The sequence below is a fragment of the Protomyctophum bolini genome (genome assembly GCF_963924005.1).
Source record: "Protomyctophum bolini genome assembly, chromosome: 8".
Classification (NCBI taxonomy): Eukaryota; Metazoa; Chordata; class Actinopteri; order Myctophiformes; family Myctophidae; genus Protomyctophum; species Protomyctophum bolini.
In genome coordinates this window covers 217,501-233,830 of record NC_137869.1, presented here as the reverse complement: position 1 = coordinate 233,830, position 16,330 = coordinate 217,501, and the positions used below count along the sequence as shown (strand labels likewise).

The following is a 16,330-nucleotide window of genomic DNA, read 5'->3' as shown; positions in this document are numbered from 1 at the left end:
GGGTCCAGAGGTTTTAGACGTTTGTTGAGAAATGGAAACAGAAACACAGAGACGCACATTCAAGGAAACCCCCCCTCCTCCCCCTCCCCCTCCCACACCGTAGGAGGGGAACACATACGTGGTGTGTGTGTGTGTGTGTGTGTGTGTGTGTGTGTGTGTGTGTGTGTGTGTGTGTGTGTGTGTGTGTGTGTGTGTGTGTGTGTGTGTGTGTGTGTGTGTGTGTGTGTGTGTGTGTGTGTGTGTGTGTGTGTGTGTGTGTGTGTGTGTGTGTGTGTGTGTGTGTGTGTGTGATTAGTCATTTTTCCCTGTCCAGGTACCAGAATGGTGCGGGGGGGGGAGGGGTTTTCTCAGGTCAGTGTTGTCAGAGTTTAGTGGTCAACGTTCATGAATATTCATGAAGTCTGTTTCAAATCCCAACTGAAGTTACAGGGAGTGGTTTTAGGACACGCCCCCACACGGACACTCCTCTTTTTCCTGGCCGGTAGGCAGGCACGCACACACACACACACACACACACACACACACACACACACACACACACACAGTCCACAGAGGAGACATAGCTCACTCTTCAACAAGACAGAGAGGAGAGAGGAACCTTCAGACAGACAGACAGACAGACAGACAGACAGACAGGCAGGCAGACAGACAGACAGACAGACAGACAGACAGACAGACAGACAGACAGACAGACAGACAGACAGACAGACAGGCAGGCAGGCAGGCAGGCAGACAGGCAGGCAGGCAGGCAGGCAGGCAGACAGACAGACAGACAGACAGACAGACAGACAGACAGACAGACAGACAGACAGACAGACAGACAGACAGACAGACAGACAGCCTGTCTCACATCATGACGGGCTCCAAGTCGTCCCAGACGACCCGCTCGGTGGTTCTGGCCTTCCTGGCCTTGTGGTCCATCGTGTCTCTGATCATCATCGTGGTTTGGGCGACCCGTCCCGACCTGAAGATCAGCCCCTTGTCGTCAGAGTGCCGCGCGGAGCTCCAGGTCTCAGAGGAGACCCTGCAGAGGACCAAGGAGAACATGCAGAAAGACCGGCGGGCTCTGGAGACCATGGTGGAGGAGATACGAGGCAATCTGGAGGAGGTGGAGGGACAGAGGAACCTGCTGACAGCCGTGCTGGAGATGACTAACGCTACGCTGCAGAACTGTACCGTTACCAACGTAAGTACTGTCTACTGTACTATCTACTGTATCTATAACCATGGTGGAGGAGATACGAGGCAAGCTGGAGGAGGTGGAGGGACAGAGAACCCTGCTGACAGCTGTGCTGGAGATGACTAACGCTACGCTGCAGAACTGTATACCGTTACCAACGTAAGTACTGTCTACTGTACTATCTACAGTCTGGAGACCACTAACTCCTCTGTGGAGAGATGCACCCTGGACAACGTAAGATCTGTTATTTATCTCTCTAAGCTGTGTGGAGACCACCAACTCCACTCGTACCTTGGACAATATAAGATCTGTTATTTATCTCTCTAAGCTGTGTGGAGACCACCAACTCCACTCGTACCCTGGACAATATAAGATCTGTTATTTATCTCTCTAAGCTGTGCTGGAGACCTTCAACTCCACTCGTACCCTGGACAATATAAGATCTGTTATTTATCTCCTCTGGAGAGTCAATGTTCTGCTTTCTATCTTCTCCCTGCTGTATAATACTTAAGTAAAATACTTTTAGAAAAATACCTTTAAATACCCAAAGATGAAAAAATGAAGAAGTATTGTCCAGTCAGGAGCATAATTATGTTTCATACTGTATGTTTCATACTGTATGTTTCAGCCAGTTCACTTTAGTTCACTTTAGTTCGGAGACAAGGAATGAATCCACATACAGCCAATTACTAAATGTCTCTCATGTCACCAAATGGATTAACCTGACGCTGCCAGTGTCACCAAATGGACACGGTTAATATAGCATTTTAATCAAGATTGGGAAAACGTTTCAGACGTAAATAATGTTTAGGGGGAGTCATGGAGACTGCCTTGCTACAGGGTCAAACAACAGTTTTCACAGATAGGCTACCAATGTAATCTGTGGCAAATTCTATCTACACGCTGGCTACGGGAGAAGTGATAACTTAAACCAGTGGGACATGAAGATACAAAGGCACCTGATTAAGTCATAGGGCATATTATGATTACGACATCCACAAACAATTAATATCTTAAACTATCAATGCTCTTTGGCCACTCAGAATAGCCAAATGGCATTGATCACGCCTCCAGGTCTTTAGTTCACGCAAGTTAGGGAATAAGACCTGGTACTTAAGACACGCAAAATACAGCCATAGAGTAGACCGTTATGACATAAAATACAGCCATAGAGTAGACCGTTATGACATAAAATACAGCCATAGAGTAGACCGTTATGACATTGAGGGGTCAGAAAGCTGAGCTCTGTCCATGCAGCCTGGATGGAGAGAGACAGACAGGCTGGATGGAGAGAGACAGACAGCCTGGATGGAGACAGACAGTTAGCCTGGATGGAGAGAGACAGACAGGCTGGATGGAGAGAGACAGACAGGCTGGATGGAGACAGACAGACAGACAGGCTGGATGGAGAGAGACAGACAGGCTGGATGGAGAGAGACAGACAGACAGGCTGGATGGAGAGAGACAGACAGGCTGGATGGAGAGAGACAGACAGGCTGGATGGAGAGAGACAGACAGGCTGTTCATGCAGCCTGGAAGGAGAGTGAGACAAGCTGGAGAAATACATTGTTTTCAACGAGGGCGGCGCAAATATCAGCAATGTTAGGCATGTGTGCAACATGACAACTGTTTTAAAGTATTGTACAGTGACAACTACAGTCTCTGTACTGTTTATGTTGTATTATTAACATGACAACTGTTTTAAAGTATTGTACAGTGACAACTACAGTCTCTGTACTGTTTATGTTGTATTATTAACATGACAACTGTTTTAAAGTATTGTACAGTAACAGTACTGTACTGTAATTTAAAGTATTGTACAGTACTGTACTGTAATTTAAAGTATTGTACTGTACTGTACTGTAATTTAAAGTATTGTACAGTACTGTACTGTACTTTAAAGTATTGTACAGTACTGTACTGTAATTTAAAGTATTGTACTGTACTGTACTGTAATTTAAAGTATTGTACAGTCCGTGGTTTATTCATGTACGGTATATATTTATGTGTTTCAGGACATTCTGAGGTCCAACATCAGCGTGTTGGAACAACACATCCAGACTCACATCCAGACGGAGAGAAACCTGACCGCTGTCAACTCTGACCTCCAAGGTACAGTCAAATACTGACCCCTGACCTCCGAGGTACAGTCAAATACTGACCTTTGACCTCCAAGGTACAGTAAAATACTGAACTGACCTCCAAGGTACAGTAAAATACTGACCTATGACCTCCAAGGTACTTTTTGATACAGGGACAGTCATGGTGGCAATTTATTTTATTTTATCCAAAATGAGTTAACATCACAGGCAGACTCTTCACATACTAGAGCATGTCTGAAATAAATGTCAGAGCTGAAATCCACATGTAAATATGAAATAAATGCTTAAACATGTAGCTAGGTGTAATGTTAGAGACCACAGAAGACATAATAAAACTTTATTTGTATAGCACCTTTCATGACATGAAATGCAGCTCAAAGTGCTTTACAGAGAAATGGAGGATAAAAGAAAAGCAAGGCAACAACATTAAAAACAAGCAGTAATGCAATACAGTGAGGACATGAATAACAAAAATTAAAAATTAAAAGATAAATTAAAAGCAATGTTGTAGCAGAAGACATGTAAATATGAAATAAATGCTTAAACATGTAGCTACTAGCTAGGTGTAATGTTAGAGACCACAGAAGACATGTAAATATGAAATAAATGCTTAAACATGTAGCTAGGTGTAATGTTAGAGTCCACAGAAGACATGTAAATATGAAATAAATGCTTAAACATGTAGCTAGGTGTAATGTTAGTCCACAGAAGACATGTAAATATGAAATAAATGCTTAAACATGTAGCTAGGTGTAATGTTAGAGACCACAGAAGACATGTAAATATGAAATAAATCCTTAAACATGTAGCTATAGGTGTAATGTTAGAGTCCACAGAAGTGAACCTTTTCAAGCCTGTTTTCTCAACTCGCTGTTTCTCTGCCAGACATTACTCTATAAGCCATATCTCCAAATCCAGTGAGTCAAACTGAACAACCAATATGTCTATTTGAAGCTATGATTCCCTGCTTTCACATTTAAAAAATGTCAGTGACTTATATAGTTATAGCCTCGGTCAGAAACGTAGGAAAGCCCTACTCACTCTCTGACTCACTGGCCCTCTCCTCTCCTCTCCTCTCCTCTCCAGTCTAAATGAATTGCTCTCCTCTCCTCCCCTCTCCTTCAGAGCCATATAAAGGAGTCACTCTCTCCACCACAGGGATATTCTTAGCAGTATTTTCCACCCGGTAACCCCTAGCAACCAGTGAGTCACAGTAAATAAATATCTGTGATTGGCCGGAATAGAGCGCCACTGAGGAAGTGGATTAAAAACTATCTGTTTATATGCAAAGTACACATTACAATATACTCAGGTCTAAATGGGTGAAGACATTGGTATACTTTAGCACTTTGGTAAGGAATTCCTCTCCTCTCCTCTCCTCTCCTCTCCTCTCCTCTCCTCTCCTCTCCTCTCCTCTCCTCTCCTCTCCTCTCCTCTCCTCTCCTCTCCTCTCCTCTCCTCTCCTCTCCTCTCCTCTCCTCTCCTCTCCTCTCCTGTCCTCTCCAGTCTAAGTGAATTGCTCCCCTCTCCTTGGTAAGGAATGCCTCTCCAGGCTGGTAGAACGTACATGTCACTTCTCGACTCTCCTCGTCAACAACAACAACATCTGGTGTGTTATATTTGCTGTGATGTCTGAAAAGGCCTCGTTTCCACAGGGTTAGGGTTCAGGGTTTAGGGTTTAGGGTTAGGGAACACATGCGTTTTAACAGATGATAAAACATTTATGTCTAATAAGCTAATAGCTCAACAATCCTATGTCATCTATAACGTGTCCCTTTGAAAGCAGTGCTCTCGGGAGGTTCCCTCGTCAGGAAGTGCCCCTCCAGCTGAATCAAGTTCCCTTGATTAGGGTGTTGGGTATAAAAAACAGTTTGGAAATACAACAGGAAACAGAAACCATTCGTTGCCATTGTTACCATCATGCCATTGTGTTGCCTGTTGTTTGGTTTGTACAGTTATATTGCATTGCATCGTGTATGTTTGTGTGACATGTGGATTTCATTAATATGGAAAAAGGAAATACAGCGTGACTGTCAAAAATGACAAAAAAAAAGTGGTTTGGATAAAAGATCTATATAAATGTACCATTTAATTTAGCATTTAAACCAGTCCAGTGTTGTAACATGACCAGGTAACTCTGTTGCGTTAGAACATCACTAAACATCTTTATAGATTAAAACATCACTACTAAACATCTGAAGTATTTGAGAGTAGAGACACTTGTATGCGTCTCTACTATCATGCTTACTTAGATCCTCGGCTCTCGGCTTCTGAACAGCTAATAGTTTCCTCTAGTTTAACTGCCCACATGTAGTCACTCTATAACATACGACGAATTAGACCGTTCCTCACCCAGGAATCAGCCCAGCTCCTAATCCAGACAACAGTCTTGTCAAAACTCGACTATTGTAACTCCCTCCTTACTGGCCTACCAGCATGTGCACTTAAGCCTCTCCAGCTGATCCAAAATGCTGCAGCTCACTTGGTCTTCAACCAGCCAACATTCTCACATGTCTCCCCCCTGCTCCGCTCCCTCCACTGGCTCCCGATCGCTGCCCGCACAGAATACAAAACTGATGCTGGCATTCAAAGCAACCAAAGGTATGGCTCCCCCATATCTCACAAGTATGATTGAACCCTACAAACCCTCCCGCGCACTCAGATCAGCCAACGCAGGGAAGCTGGAAGTACCCTCACTAAAAACGCCGGGACAACAACGCTCCACACGTCCCAAACTCTTCTCCATTCTGGCTCCAAAACTGTGGAATGCACTTCCCATTGCAGTCAGAACTGCAGCATCACTCCCAATCTTCCGCCGTAGTCTGAAACCCCACCTTTTCAGACTCCATCATGTCCCATAGCACTTACCCCACCCCCTTAGATAGCATTTCTGTAGACTCAGATAGCATTTAATACAGACTTATAGCATGTAGACAGCACTATAATTGCATTGTATGTAGTCATAGCACGTCATAGTACATATGTATATATAGCATAGTAGTATAGTTTCATTATATAGATATTCCACTGTTACGTTCATGTTTCATGATAAATGCTTTTTATGTGATGCATTCCCATGCTTTTTGTTCTTGCTTAATGTAAGTCGCTCTGGATTAAGAGCGTCTGATAAATGCCTAAATTGTAAATTGTAGTCATAATACTAATAATACTAATACTACTACGAGTAATAATAATAATAATAATAATAACAGAGCATAGATAATAACACAGAGACCAGACGCTACAGAACATTAATATTAATATTAATAATAATAATAACCAGACTACTGAACATCTTATCGTCTCGCTGCAACATTCCTAAACTTAGTGGGGAAAAAAACGCCCCGACCTCCAGACACGATTCCTGAAATAGTTCAGTGACATCAGAGTGTGTGTGTGTGTGTGTGTGTGTGTGTGTGAGTGTGTGTGTGTGTGTGTGTGTGTGTGTGTGTGTGTGTGTGTGTGTGTGTGTGTGTGTGTGTGTGTGTGTGTGTGTGTGTGTGTGTGTGTGTGTGTGTGTGTGTGTGTGTGTGTGTGTGTGTGTGTGTGTGTGTGTGTGTGCGCGTGTGTGTGATACCAGCCCTTATAAGTTAATGTTTTAATGTTCCATCATGCAGGCTCTATTTAAAAACCCTGAACAAATACATGATTTATTACTGATATATTACTGTATACAGCTCTGTTCTTCGGTCTGGTACACACACACACACACACACACACACGCACACACACACACACACACACACACACACACACACACACACACACACACACACACACACACACACACACACGGCAAGTGCTACAGGGCTTAATTCAACACCTCAATTCAACTTATGTAGCTTATAGCATTTTATGTAGAAAGCACTCTATAACCCTAACACTCTATAACCCTACACTCTATAACCCTAACACTCTATAACCCTAACACTCTATAACCCTAACACTCTATAACCCTAACACTCTATAACCCTAACACTATAGTATATTATATATAGTGTTATATATACTATATAACACTATATAGTAATATAGTGTTATAGTGTATACTCATAGTTTCATTATATAGATATGACATATATTTATGTATTTATGTAAATATATATATTTACAGACACAGTGGAGGTTCTCCAGCAGAACGTAACAGAGTTAACCCTTCACACTCAGGGTTGGATGTATTGATGTATTTTAATGTATATACTATATATTAATGTATTTATATATATATTTACAGACACAGTGGAGGTTCTCCAGCAGAACGTAACAGAGTTAACCCTTCACACTCAGGGTTGGATGTATTGATGTATTTTAATGTATATATTAATGTATATATTAATGTATTTATATATATATTTACAGACACAGTGGAGGTTCTGCAGCAGAACGTGACAGAGTTAACCCTTCACACCCAGGCGTGTCAGAGCCTGCGGGTGGCGGCAGAGAGTCACATGAGCGCGGCTCAGTTCCAGAACACGGCCTGCAACGCATCCAAGTTACTGATGCACAAACAGCTGTGAGTGGGTGTGGCTTAGTGACTGTGTGTGACTGTGTGACTGTGTGTGACTGTGTGTGTGACTGTGCGTGTGACTGTGTGTGTGACTGTGCGTGCGTGCGTGCATACGCATTAATACTCCCTACGCATCAGTACTCCCTACTCATGAATACTCCCTATACTCATAATGTCATGTGTGAATGTAGCATAGCAATATGTATGTGAAGTGCCTTGGGTAAGGTCGCTATACAGTATATGCCACTATTTACCGTGTGTGTGTGTGTGTGTGTGTGTGTGTGTGTGTGTGTGTGTGTGTGTGTGTGTGTGTGTGTGTGTGTGTGTGTGTGTGTGTGTGTGTGTGTGTGTGTGTGTGTGTGTGTGTGTGTGTGTGTGTGTGTGTGTGTGTGTGTGTGTGCTCCAGGCTGAGGTGTAAGGATGATGTCGCAGCAGCAACAGCAGTAGCAGAGAAACTCAGATCATCAAAAACAGAAACAGAGGTAATGATTTTAACGACGAGTTAAATGCACATGATTTTGATGCACAAAGCCTAGTGCTTAAAGCCAGTGCTTAATTAAAACCAGTGCTTAAAACCAGTGCTTTAAGCACTGGTTTTAAAGCCGCATGCTGTTTATAACAAGAGAAAAATAAGGTGCAAATAAGGGCCGAACAAATAATTAGAAAGAAGAACACTTCACACAGCATCACACTAACATCACACAGCGTCACTGAGCTACAAACCTCCTGTTCTCCAGCATCACTGAGCTACAAACCTCCTGTTCTCCTGCATCACTTAGCTACAAACCTCCTGTATCACTGAGCTACAAACCTCCTGTTCTCCTGTATCACTGAGCTACAAAACTCCTGTTTCTCCTGTATCACTGAGCTACAAACCTCCTGTTCTCCTGCATCACTGAGCTACAAACCTCCTGTTTCTCCTGCATCACTGAGCTACAAACCTCCTGTTCTCCTGTATCACTGAGCTACAAACCTCCTGTTTCTCCTGCATCACTGAGCTACAAACCTCCTGCATCACTTAGCTACAAACCTCCCAAAACAAACTGATTCCACTACTTCTCGGCCTGGGGTCCATGACACACCTCTTCGGGTAGATCCTTTTAGACCAGGTGTCTGACTGTACTCTGTTACATTTCTGTCTAATTAACTATTCAATCAATCAAGCCGCTCTGCCCCTCCCCCCGGACATCAGAAACATGGACTCTATCACCATATTTCAAACCCACCTGTTTAGGCAGGCCTATATGACTCTGTGTGACCTCTAGTGTCTTCTGCTGCAAGCTGTGCCCTAGTTTTGTTCTGCTTTTAACTGTGTTCTTGTACTGTTTTTAACCTGTACGGCGACCTTGAGTGCTCTGAAAGGCGCCTTATAAATAAAATGTATTATTATTATTATTATTATTATTATTATTAATCAACAGGACGAAGACGAAGAACGAAACGGTTCGTCTCGTCTGCAGACGTTCAGTTTCAGTCTGATGACGTTCCTCTGTTGGTCTGTGATCCTCCTCGTCTGTAAGTAACACGCACGCACGCACGCACGCACACGCACGCACACACACACACACACACACGCACGCACGTACATGCACACACGCACGCACGTACATGCACGCACGCACACACACACGCGCATGCACGCACGCACACATGCACGCACATGCACGCCAGGAAGACAGGAAACATTGTCTGCTCCATAGTGTGGAAACTGACATTTTTCCAATGTCTGATCAGATCTGCTTATTGATTTATATCACACAATTAAACCAATGTCTGATCAGATCTGCTTATTGATTATCACACAATTAAACCAATGTCTGATCAGATCTGCTTATTGATTATCACACAATTAAACCAATGTCTGATCAGATCTGCTTATTGATTATCACACAATTAAACCAATGTCTGATCAGCTCTCTGCTTATTGGACATTCCTGCAATCTGCAGGCCAATCACAAGTGATTTATGGACATTACCGAGGCTTCCACATATAAACACTATAAACAGTTTACATTTAGTAACCATAGTAACCATAGTAACCAGCTGTATGATGAATATGAACACAAACAGTTTAAGAGCTGTCGTCACATTCATATTGTCTTTTATTTCTGTTTTCATGTTAAATAAATGTGTCTAATCATTCATTTTGTGTTCACAGGAACCTCTGTGGGGGTCAGTCTGCTGTAATGAGAGCAACAGTGCATCACACTGCATTCAGTTCTGAACTAACCATTAGTTTCTCTATTGATTACTTTCTTTGATTGACAGGATCTGTTTGATTGACAGGATGTGTTTGATTGACAGGATGTGTTCACAGCAGCCATGATGGACAGATCTTCCTCACTTCCTTGATACTAGGTTTTTACTGTAGCTTTTACTGTAGCTTCTGGTTCTCTAACCCGTGCGTGCGAGTGTGTGCGCACTCTGAGCCCCCCCCCCCCCCACCCCACCCCCCCACCACCACCACAGTACTGTACTTTTTGGCCAAAAGGGTATTTTGTTTCCATTGCGCCTTCTACCAATATTGCCCAGAGAACTGCCCCATAGAGAATATTTTTCCTCTAGTGGAAAAAAATCCCTTTCTGACCAAAACGTACAGTTTATACGTGTGGTGGGGGAGGGGGAGGGGGGGCTCAGAGTGCGTCCACTAAGGAAAGTAGGCTTTCTAATGACACGACCCGCCTTTGTTTTGGTGTGTAGCAAAAACGTTATTTTTATTTATGCTAAAGAGGAGAGGCTGGTCTGCATTCATGCGAGTGGCGGAAGTTGAGAGTAACATAGCTCTAAATGCAACGCATTAGAGCTATGGACCAGAGCTACAGCCAGGGTTAGGGTTAGCCCTAATCCTAACCGGGGTTAGGGTGAGGGTGAGGGTTAGGGTTAGGGTGAGGGTTAGCCCTAATCCTAACCCTATGGACCAGAGCTAGGTTAGAGTTAGGGTGAGGGTTAGCCCTAATCCTAACCCTATGGACCAGAGCTAGGTTAGAGTTAGAGTTAGGGTGAGGGTTAGCCCTAATCCTAACCCTATGGACCAGAGCTAGGTTAGAGTTAGGGTGAGGGTTAGCCCTAATCCTAACCCTATGGACCAGAGCTAGGTTAGAGTTAGGGTGAGGGTTAGCCCTAATCCTAACCCTATGGACCAGAGCTAGGTTAGAGTTAGGGTGAGGGTTAGCCCTAATCCTAACCCATCTCTAGTTGGTGTTTTGGTGACACCAGGAAGTGAGGATCTTTACAACATGCTGCTGTGCATTACAGCCTGCAGTTTCTTTTTTGATAATTGTTTATTTTGTATTGTTTTCTTTATCAACTATTGACGTGAACATGAATGAATATGAATTACAATTTACATTGTAGTCATTTATCAGACGCTCTTAATCCAGAGATTTACAGTAACACCACATGGTGATAAAATACATAGACTTACAGTAACACCACATGGTGATAAAATACATAGACTTACAGTAACACCACATGGTGATAAAATACATAGACTTACTGTAACACCACATGGTGATAAAATACATACATACCATATCATATAGAAATAGTCATCTAGGATCATCAGTAGAATCTATCATCTGTCCAACAGTAGAATATGAGGAATATCGTTATCTATATACTCTTTATAGCAGTGGTTCCCAAACCAAATGGACCCCAATAGGATCCATTTGATTATCTGAGTTAAATTAACTTTGATTGTACAATAAATATGTATCAGGGTCCCAGTGATAGAAATGTCATTAAATTGGAGACCATAGCCTATATTCAGGTCAAACTGGGGGTCCTAGAACCGTAAACATCTTCTCTTATGGGGGTCCTTGGCCTGATGAGTATCATTATGGGGGTCCTTGGCCTGATGAGTATCATTTTGGGGGTCCTTGGCCTGATGAGTATCATTATGGGGGTCCTTGGCCTGATGAGTATCATTATGGGGGTCCTTGGTCTGATGAGTATCATTTTGGGGGTCCTTGGTCTGATGAGTATCATTATGGGGGTCCTTGGTCTGATGAGTATCATTTTGGGGGTCCTTGACATGGAAAGGTTTGGGAACCTCTGTTTTTAGAGTGCTATGTCTACAACACAATGCTGTACATGTTGAGCCTTTGCGTTCGCCTGTAAGGTCATCAGTCCAGACTAGTTAGTCTGAACTGTAAGGTCATCAGTCCAGACTAGTTAGTCTGAACTGTAAGGTCATCAGTCCAGACTAGTTAGTCTGAACTGTAAGGTCATCAGTCCAGACTAGTTAGTCTGAACTGTAAGGTCATCAGTCCAGACTAGTTAGTCTGAACTGTAAGGTCATCAGTCCAGACTAGTTAGTCTGAACTGTAAGGTCATCAGTCCAGACTAGTTAGTCTGAACTGTAAGGTCATCAGTCCAGACTAGTTAGTCTGAACTGTAAGGTCATCAGTCCAGACTAGTTAGTCTGAACTGTAAGGTCATCAGTCCAGACTAGTTAGTCTGAACTGTAAGGTCATCAGTCCAGACTAACAGGTGAACTGTTTCAAAATAGTAAAAAATAGAAATGCCAGAATCATTTAGGGGTAACGGTGATCTGCTCTTTGCTTCATCTGCACTTCTGTGAATGTTGTCGCTTTGCTTTTAGTAATCATAGTTTCAGCAACACAAAATATCACACATTAACAGTCTGACACACACACACACACACACACACACACACACACACACACACACACACACACACACACACGCATGTACACGCACACACACAGCGCGCGCTCGCCACCTGATGTATTTATTGTTTTGAATGTTTTTAGTTTTTGTAATATATGAGTTTTCTCTCCAGTAATAAAGAGATGAGAGATGAATAAATTCAATACAATAAAGTCTGATTCTGTCCGTCTTTAAAGAATGAATAAATGTAATAACATTTATTATAATAATATTATTATTACTATTACGAAAAACAACCCTTGGATAAATGAATGCACCATTTACCATTTGACAAATTAATTCATGAAAAAGTATATTCATTATTATTGGATGATGTACAACGACAAGAGCGCCCCTCATTTCACACGGGTGTGATTTTTATTCCTAAAAGCACACCACATTTCTTGCAAATAATAATAAGGATATATTAGTTCATAAAGTGGCCTACGACTGCACACAACATCAGCTGCAGTACACAAACAAGGCCGCAGGAGGGCACTGTTGCCCCATACATATAACTCAGAGCTCAGCTGTCTGCCCTAAAGAACTACACACGCGCTGTTTGACGACGTCATCCTACGCGACGTACCACAGCAAGTGAATGTTAAGCAGAGAGAGAGCATTGATACAGTGTATCAGATTAATTAAACTCTTTAATCAACATTCGTGCAGTTGTAACCAAATGGACGCCACAGTGCTGGACGTGGACGGCAGCGTGATGGAGGGGGTGAGACCACGTGACGCTGTATTTATGTTAAAACATGTGTTGGTTAGCTTTAGCTGCTAAACAGCAGATCATTCATATTTATATTTAGAGAGAAGAGTCCAGTGGTTCCCAACGTGCGGTCCGGGGACCCCCAGGGGGTTCCAGGGGGTCTAAATCATGACCTCATGGGTCTGCATTAAAAAGGTTATATTTGTGGAAGATCAACAAAATGTTTTATGTGGTGTGATTAAATAAAATGAACTAGAGCGCTACTGGTCAGGCCTTCTTCCCAACCCCAGTTCCTGCTTACTGATGCCTGTGTCCCTAGCGATGACATCATGTGTCCCTATAGCGATGACATCATGTGTCCCTAGCGATGACATCATGTGTCCCTAGCGATGACATCATGTGTCCCTAGCAATGACGTCAGGGAACGACAGCTTTCTACCTCTGGTCTGCTTTGAGGCAGGACTCCAGAGAAGAAGGGAAGATATAACCTCATTGTCAGCTCTGTAGCAGTGGCCGGAAAACTGTGTTCTTCTGGATCGGACTAGTGAAGAAACACAGGGAAGGTTGCTGTATATTAGATTAGTCGATGGGTGGACTAGTGAAGAAACACAGGGAAGGTTGCTGTATATTAGATTAGTCGATGGGTGGACTAGTGAAGAAACACAGGGAAGGTTGCTGTATATTAGATCAGTCGATGGGTGGACTAGTGTAGAAACACAGGGAAGGTTGCCGTATATTAGATCAGTCGATGGGTGGACTAGTGTAGAAACACAGGGAAGGTTGATGTATATTAGATCAGTCGATGGGTGGACTAGTGTAGAAACACAGGGAAGGTTGCTGTATATTAGATCAGTCGATGGGTGGACTAGTGTAGAAACACAGGGAAGGTTGATGTATATTAGATTAGTCGATGGGTGGACTAGTGTAGAAACACAGGGAAGGTTGCCGTATATTAGATCAGTCGATGGGTGGACTAGTGTAGAAACACAGGGAAGGTTGCTGTATATTAGATTAGTCGATGGGTGGACTAGTGTAGAAACACAGGGAAGGTTGCTGTATATTAGATCAGTCGATGGGTGGACCAGTGTAGAAACACAGGGAAGGTTGCTGTATATTAGATTAGTCGATGGGTGGACTAGTGTAGAAACAGAGAAGGTTGCTGTGCTCTTATCATCGTACATCATCATGACGTAACATGTCGATTTGATCGTCCACATGTGACGTAAATGATCCATTCCTTCACGTCACTGTAATTTAGAGTTTGTGTTAGGACAAAATGGCCGATTTGCTCCACATCTTCGTCTGACGAAACGTTGTCCATTTTTACTTGCACCCTGTGAATAAAATGAGGGCTCAACCCATTCTGGCCGGGAACCCCTTTTGGTGTTTTAAGCATTATGTTATGTTTTAGCTGTTGAAACATAGCAGATCTACGTCTGCTATTTTAGAAAAATCGTGATAATGTGGCGCAAAACTTTCTTTCAGAGCAAATGTTTTTAACTGTGCGTGTGTGTGTGTGTGTGTGTGTTTCTTCATATATTTTCAGGGAGGACAGATCCTGTGTGTGTTAGGGTTATATACAGTATATTTAGGGTTATATACAGTATATTTAGGGTTATATACAGTATATTTAGAGTTATATATACAGTATATTTAGGGTTATATATACAGTATATATAGGGTTATATACAGTATATTTAGGGTTATATATACAGTATATATAGGGTTATATACAGTATATATAGCGTTATATACAGTAACCAGGGTTTATGTGTGTCTATATTTCAGGGAGGACAGATCCTCAGGCTGTCTGCTGCTCTGAGTTGCATCACAGGAACAACGATCAGAATCTCCAAAATCAGAGCTGGGAGGAGTTCCCCTGGACTCAGGTAGATTGATTGATTGAATACTTTATTAGGCAACATAAATGCAAACAGCACAATGTACAGTCAGGCATTTTTGTCCAAAAAAAAAAGGATTTCACAGAAGAAAGACCTTGCAGCCTTGTTTCCATTCGGGTCGCATCCACTCACACATGACATGAATAATAAGTTAACTCAGTAACAGTAAGTGATATAACAATAATAATTTAAGGCAACATATACATTTCCTCTAAACATGAAATATAATAGTTAATTAACTGTTTAACTCTTTCAGAGCTCAACACCTGAGCGAGTTACAGCTGGTCATTAATTATGTTAATTATATGTTAATTGTATGTTAATTAGAGCTCAACACCTGAGTGGGCTACAGCTGGTCAGAGACATTGTTGGAGGTCAGCTAACCGGAGGTCATATGGGGTCAACGGAGGTCACGCTGAGCCCTGGCCACATCCTGTCTGGAAGTCACCTCGCTGACACACACACTGCTGGGTACGTGCACACACACACACACACACACACACACACACACACACACACACACACACACCATATTAGGAGTGTGTGTTAACAGGATTTAATCCTCTCTATGTCCATATTAGGAGTGTGTGTCTGCTGCTCCAGGTCTCTCTACCAATCGTATTGTTCAGTGACTCTGTGTCACAACTTCGTCTGAAAGGAGGAACCAACGCCGAGATGGCTCCTCACATCGACTACACTGTCCAGGTATTTTCTATTTGTTAGGACCTTTATCTACCTGTCAGGACCTTTATCTACCTGTCAGGACCTTTATCTAACCGGTAGGATCACCATTTCATTTCGGTATACGATCCGCTCGGGAGCTGATGATATCATTACATCATGTTGTAGTATTGTTTTGTAGTCATCAGGATGATATTGTTACGTCATGTTGTAGTATTGTTTAGTAGTCATCAGGATGATATCGTTACGTCATGTTGTAGTATTGTTTTGTAGTCATCAGGATGATATCGTTACGTCATGTTGTAGTATTGTTTAGTAGTCATCAGGATGATATCGTTACGTCATGTTGTAGTATTGTTTTGTAGTCGACAGGATGATATCGTTATGTCATGTTGTAGTATTTTTTAGTAGTCATCAGGATGATATCGTTACGTCATGTTGTAGTATTTTTTCCTCAAACTGATTTTTCTCAATAAAAGCTACGAGAGCTTTTATTGTTATTCTTCCGTGTCCTAGGGGCCCAGTGTGGGGTGTCCTAGGGGCCCAGTGTGGGGTGTCCTAGGGGCCCAGTGT

The 16,330-nt window shown here is 42.6% G+C and overlaps 2 protein-coding genes across 2 annotated transcripts in view; both read left to right on the top strand.

The window, feature by feature from the left end:
* The first annotated feature begins 513 nt into the window (after window positions 1–513).
* Window positions 514–11,478, top strand: LOC308320467 (uncharacterized protein). Its single transcript, XM_080770892.1, has 6 exons — window positions 514–1,186; window positions 3,196–3,292; window positions 7,642–7,795; window positions 8,196–8,271; window positions 9,211–9,304; window positions 9,948–11,478. Coding segments are annotated over exons 1-6 (756 nt in total). The 5' UTR covers window positions 514–853; the 3' UTR covers window positions 9,950–11,478.
* A 1,584-nt stretch (window positions 11,479–13,062) lies between these two features.
* rtca (RNA 3'-terminal phosphate cyclase) overlaps window positions 13,063–16,330 on the top strand; it is a 9,780-nt gene continuing 6,512 nt past the window's right edge. The window contains exons 1-4 of the mRNA XM_080770886.1: window positions 13,063–13,187; window positions 14,964–15,064; window positions 15,404–15,547; window positions 15,658–15,781. Of these exons, the coding sequence (XP_080627012.1) occupies window positions 13,143–13,187; window positions 14,964–15,064; window positions 15,404–15,547; window positions 15,658–15,781 (414 nt within the window). The 5' untranslated portion in view covers window positions 13,063–13,142. The remainder of the gene's footprint in view (window positions 13,188–14,963; window positions 15,065–15,403; window positions 15,548–15,657; window positions 15,782–16,330) is intronic.

Bases quoted from the DNA above. Each gene is read 5' to 3' on its own strand.
- LOC308320467 (XM_080770892.1), top strand. From the start codon at position 854: ATGACGGGCTCCAAGTCGTCCCAGACGACCCGCTCGGTGGTTCTGGCC. The intron at 1,187-3,195 runs GTAAGTACTGTC...TATGTGTTTCAG, and splicing joins AGAACTGTACCGTTACCAAC to GACATTCTGAGGTCCAACAT. The intron at 8,272-9,210 runs GTAATGATTTTA...ATTAATCAACAG, and splicing joins CATCAAAAACAGAAACAGAG to GACGAAGACGAAGAACGAAA.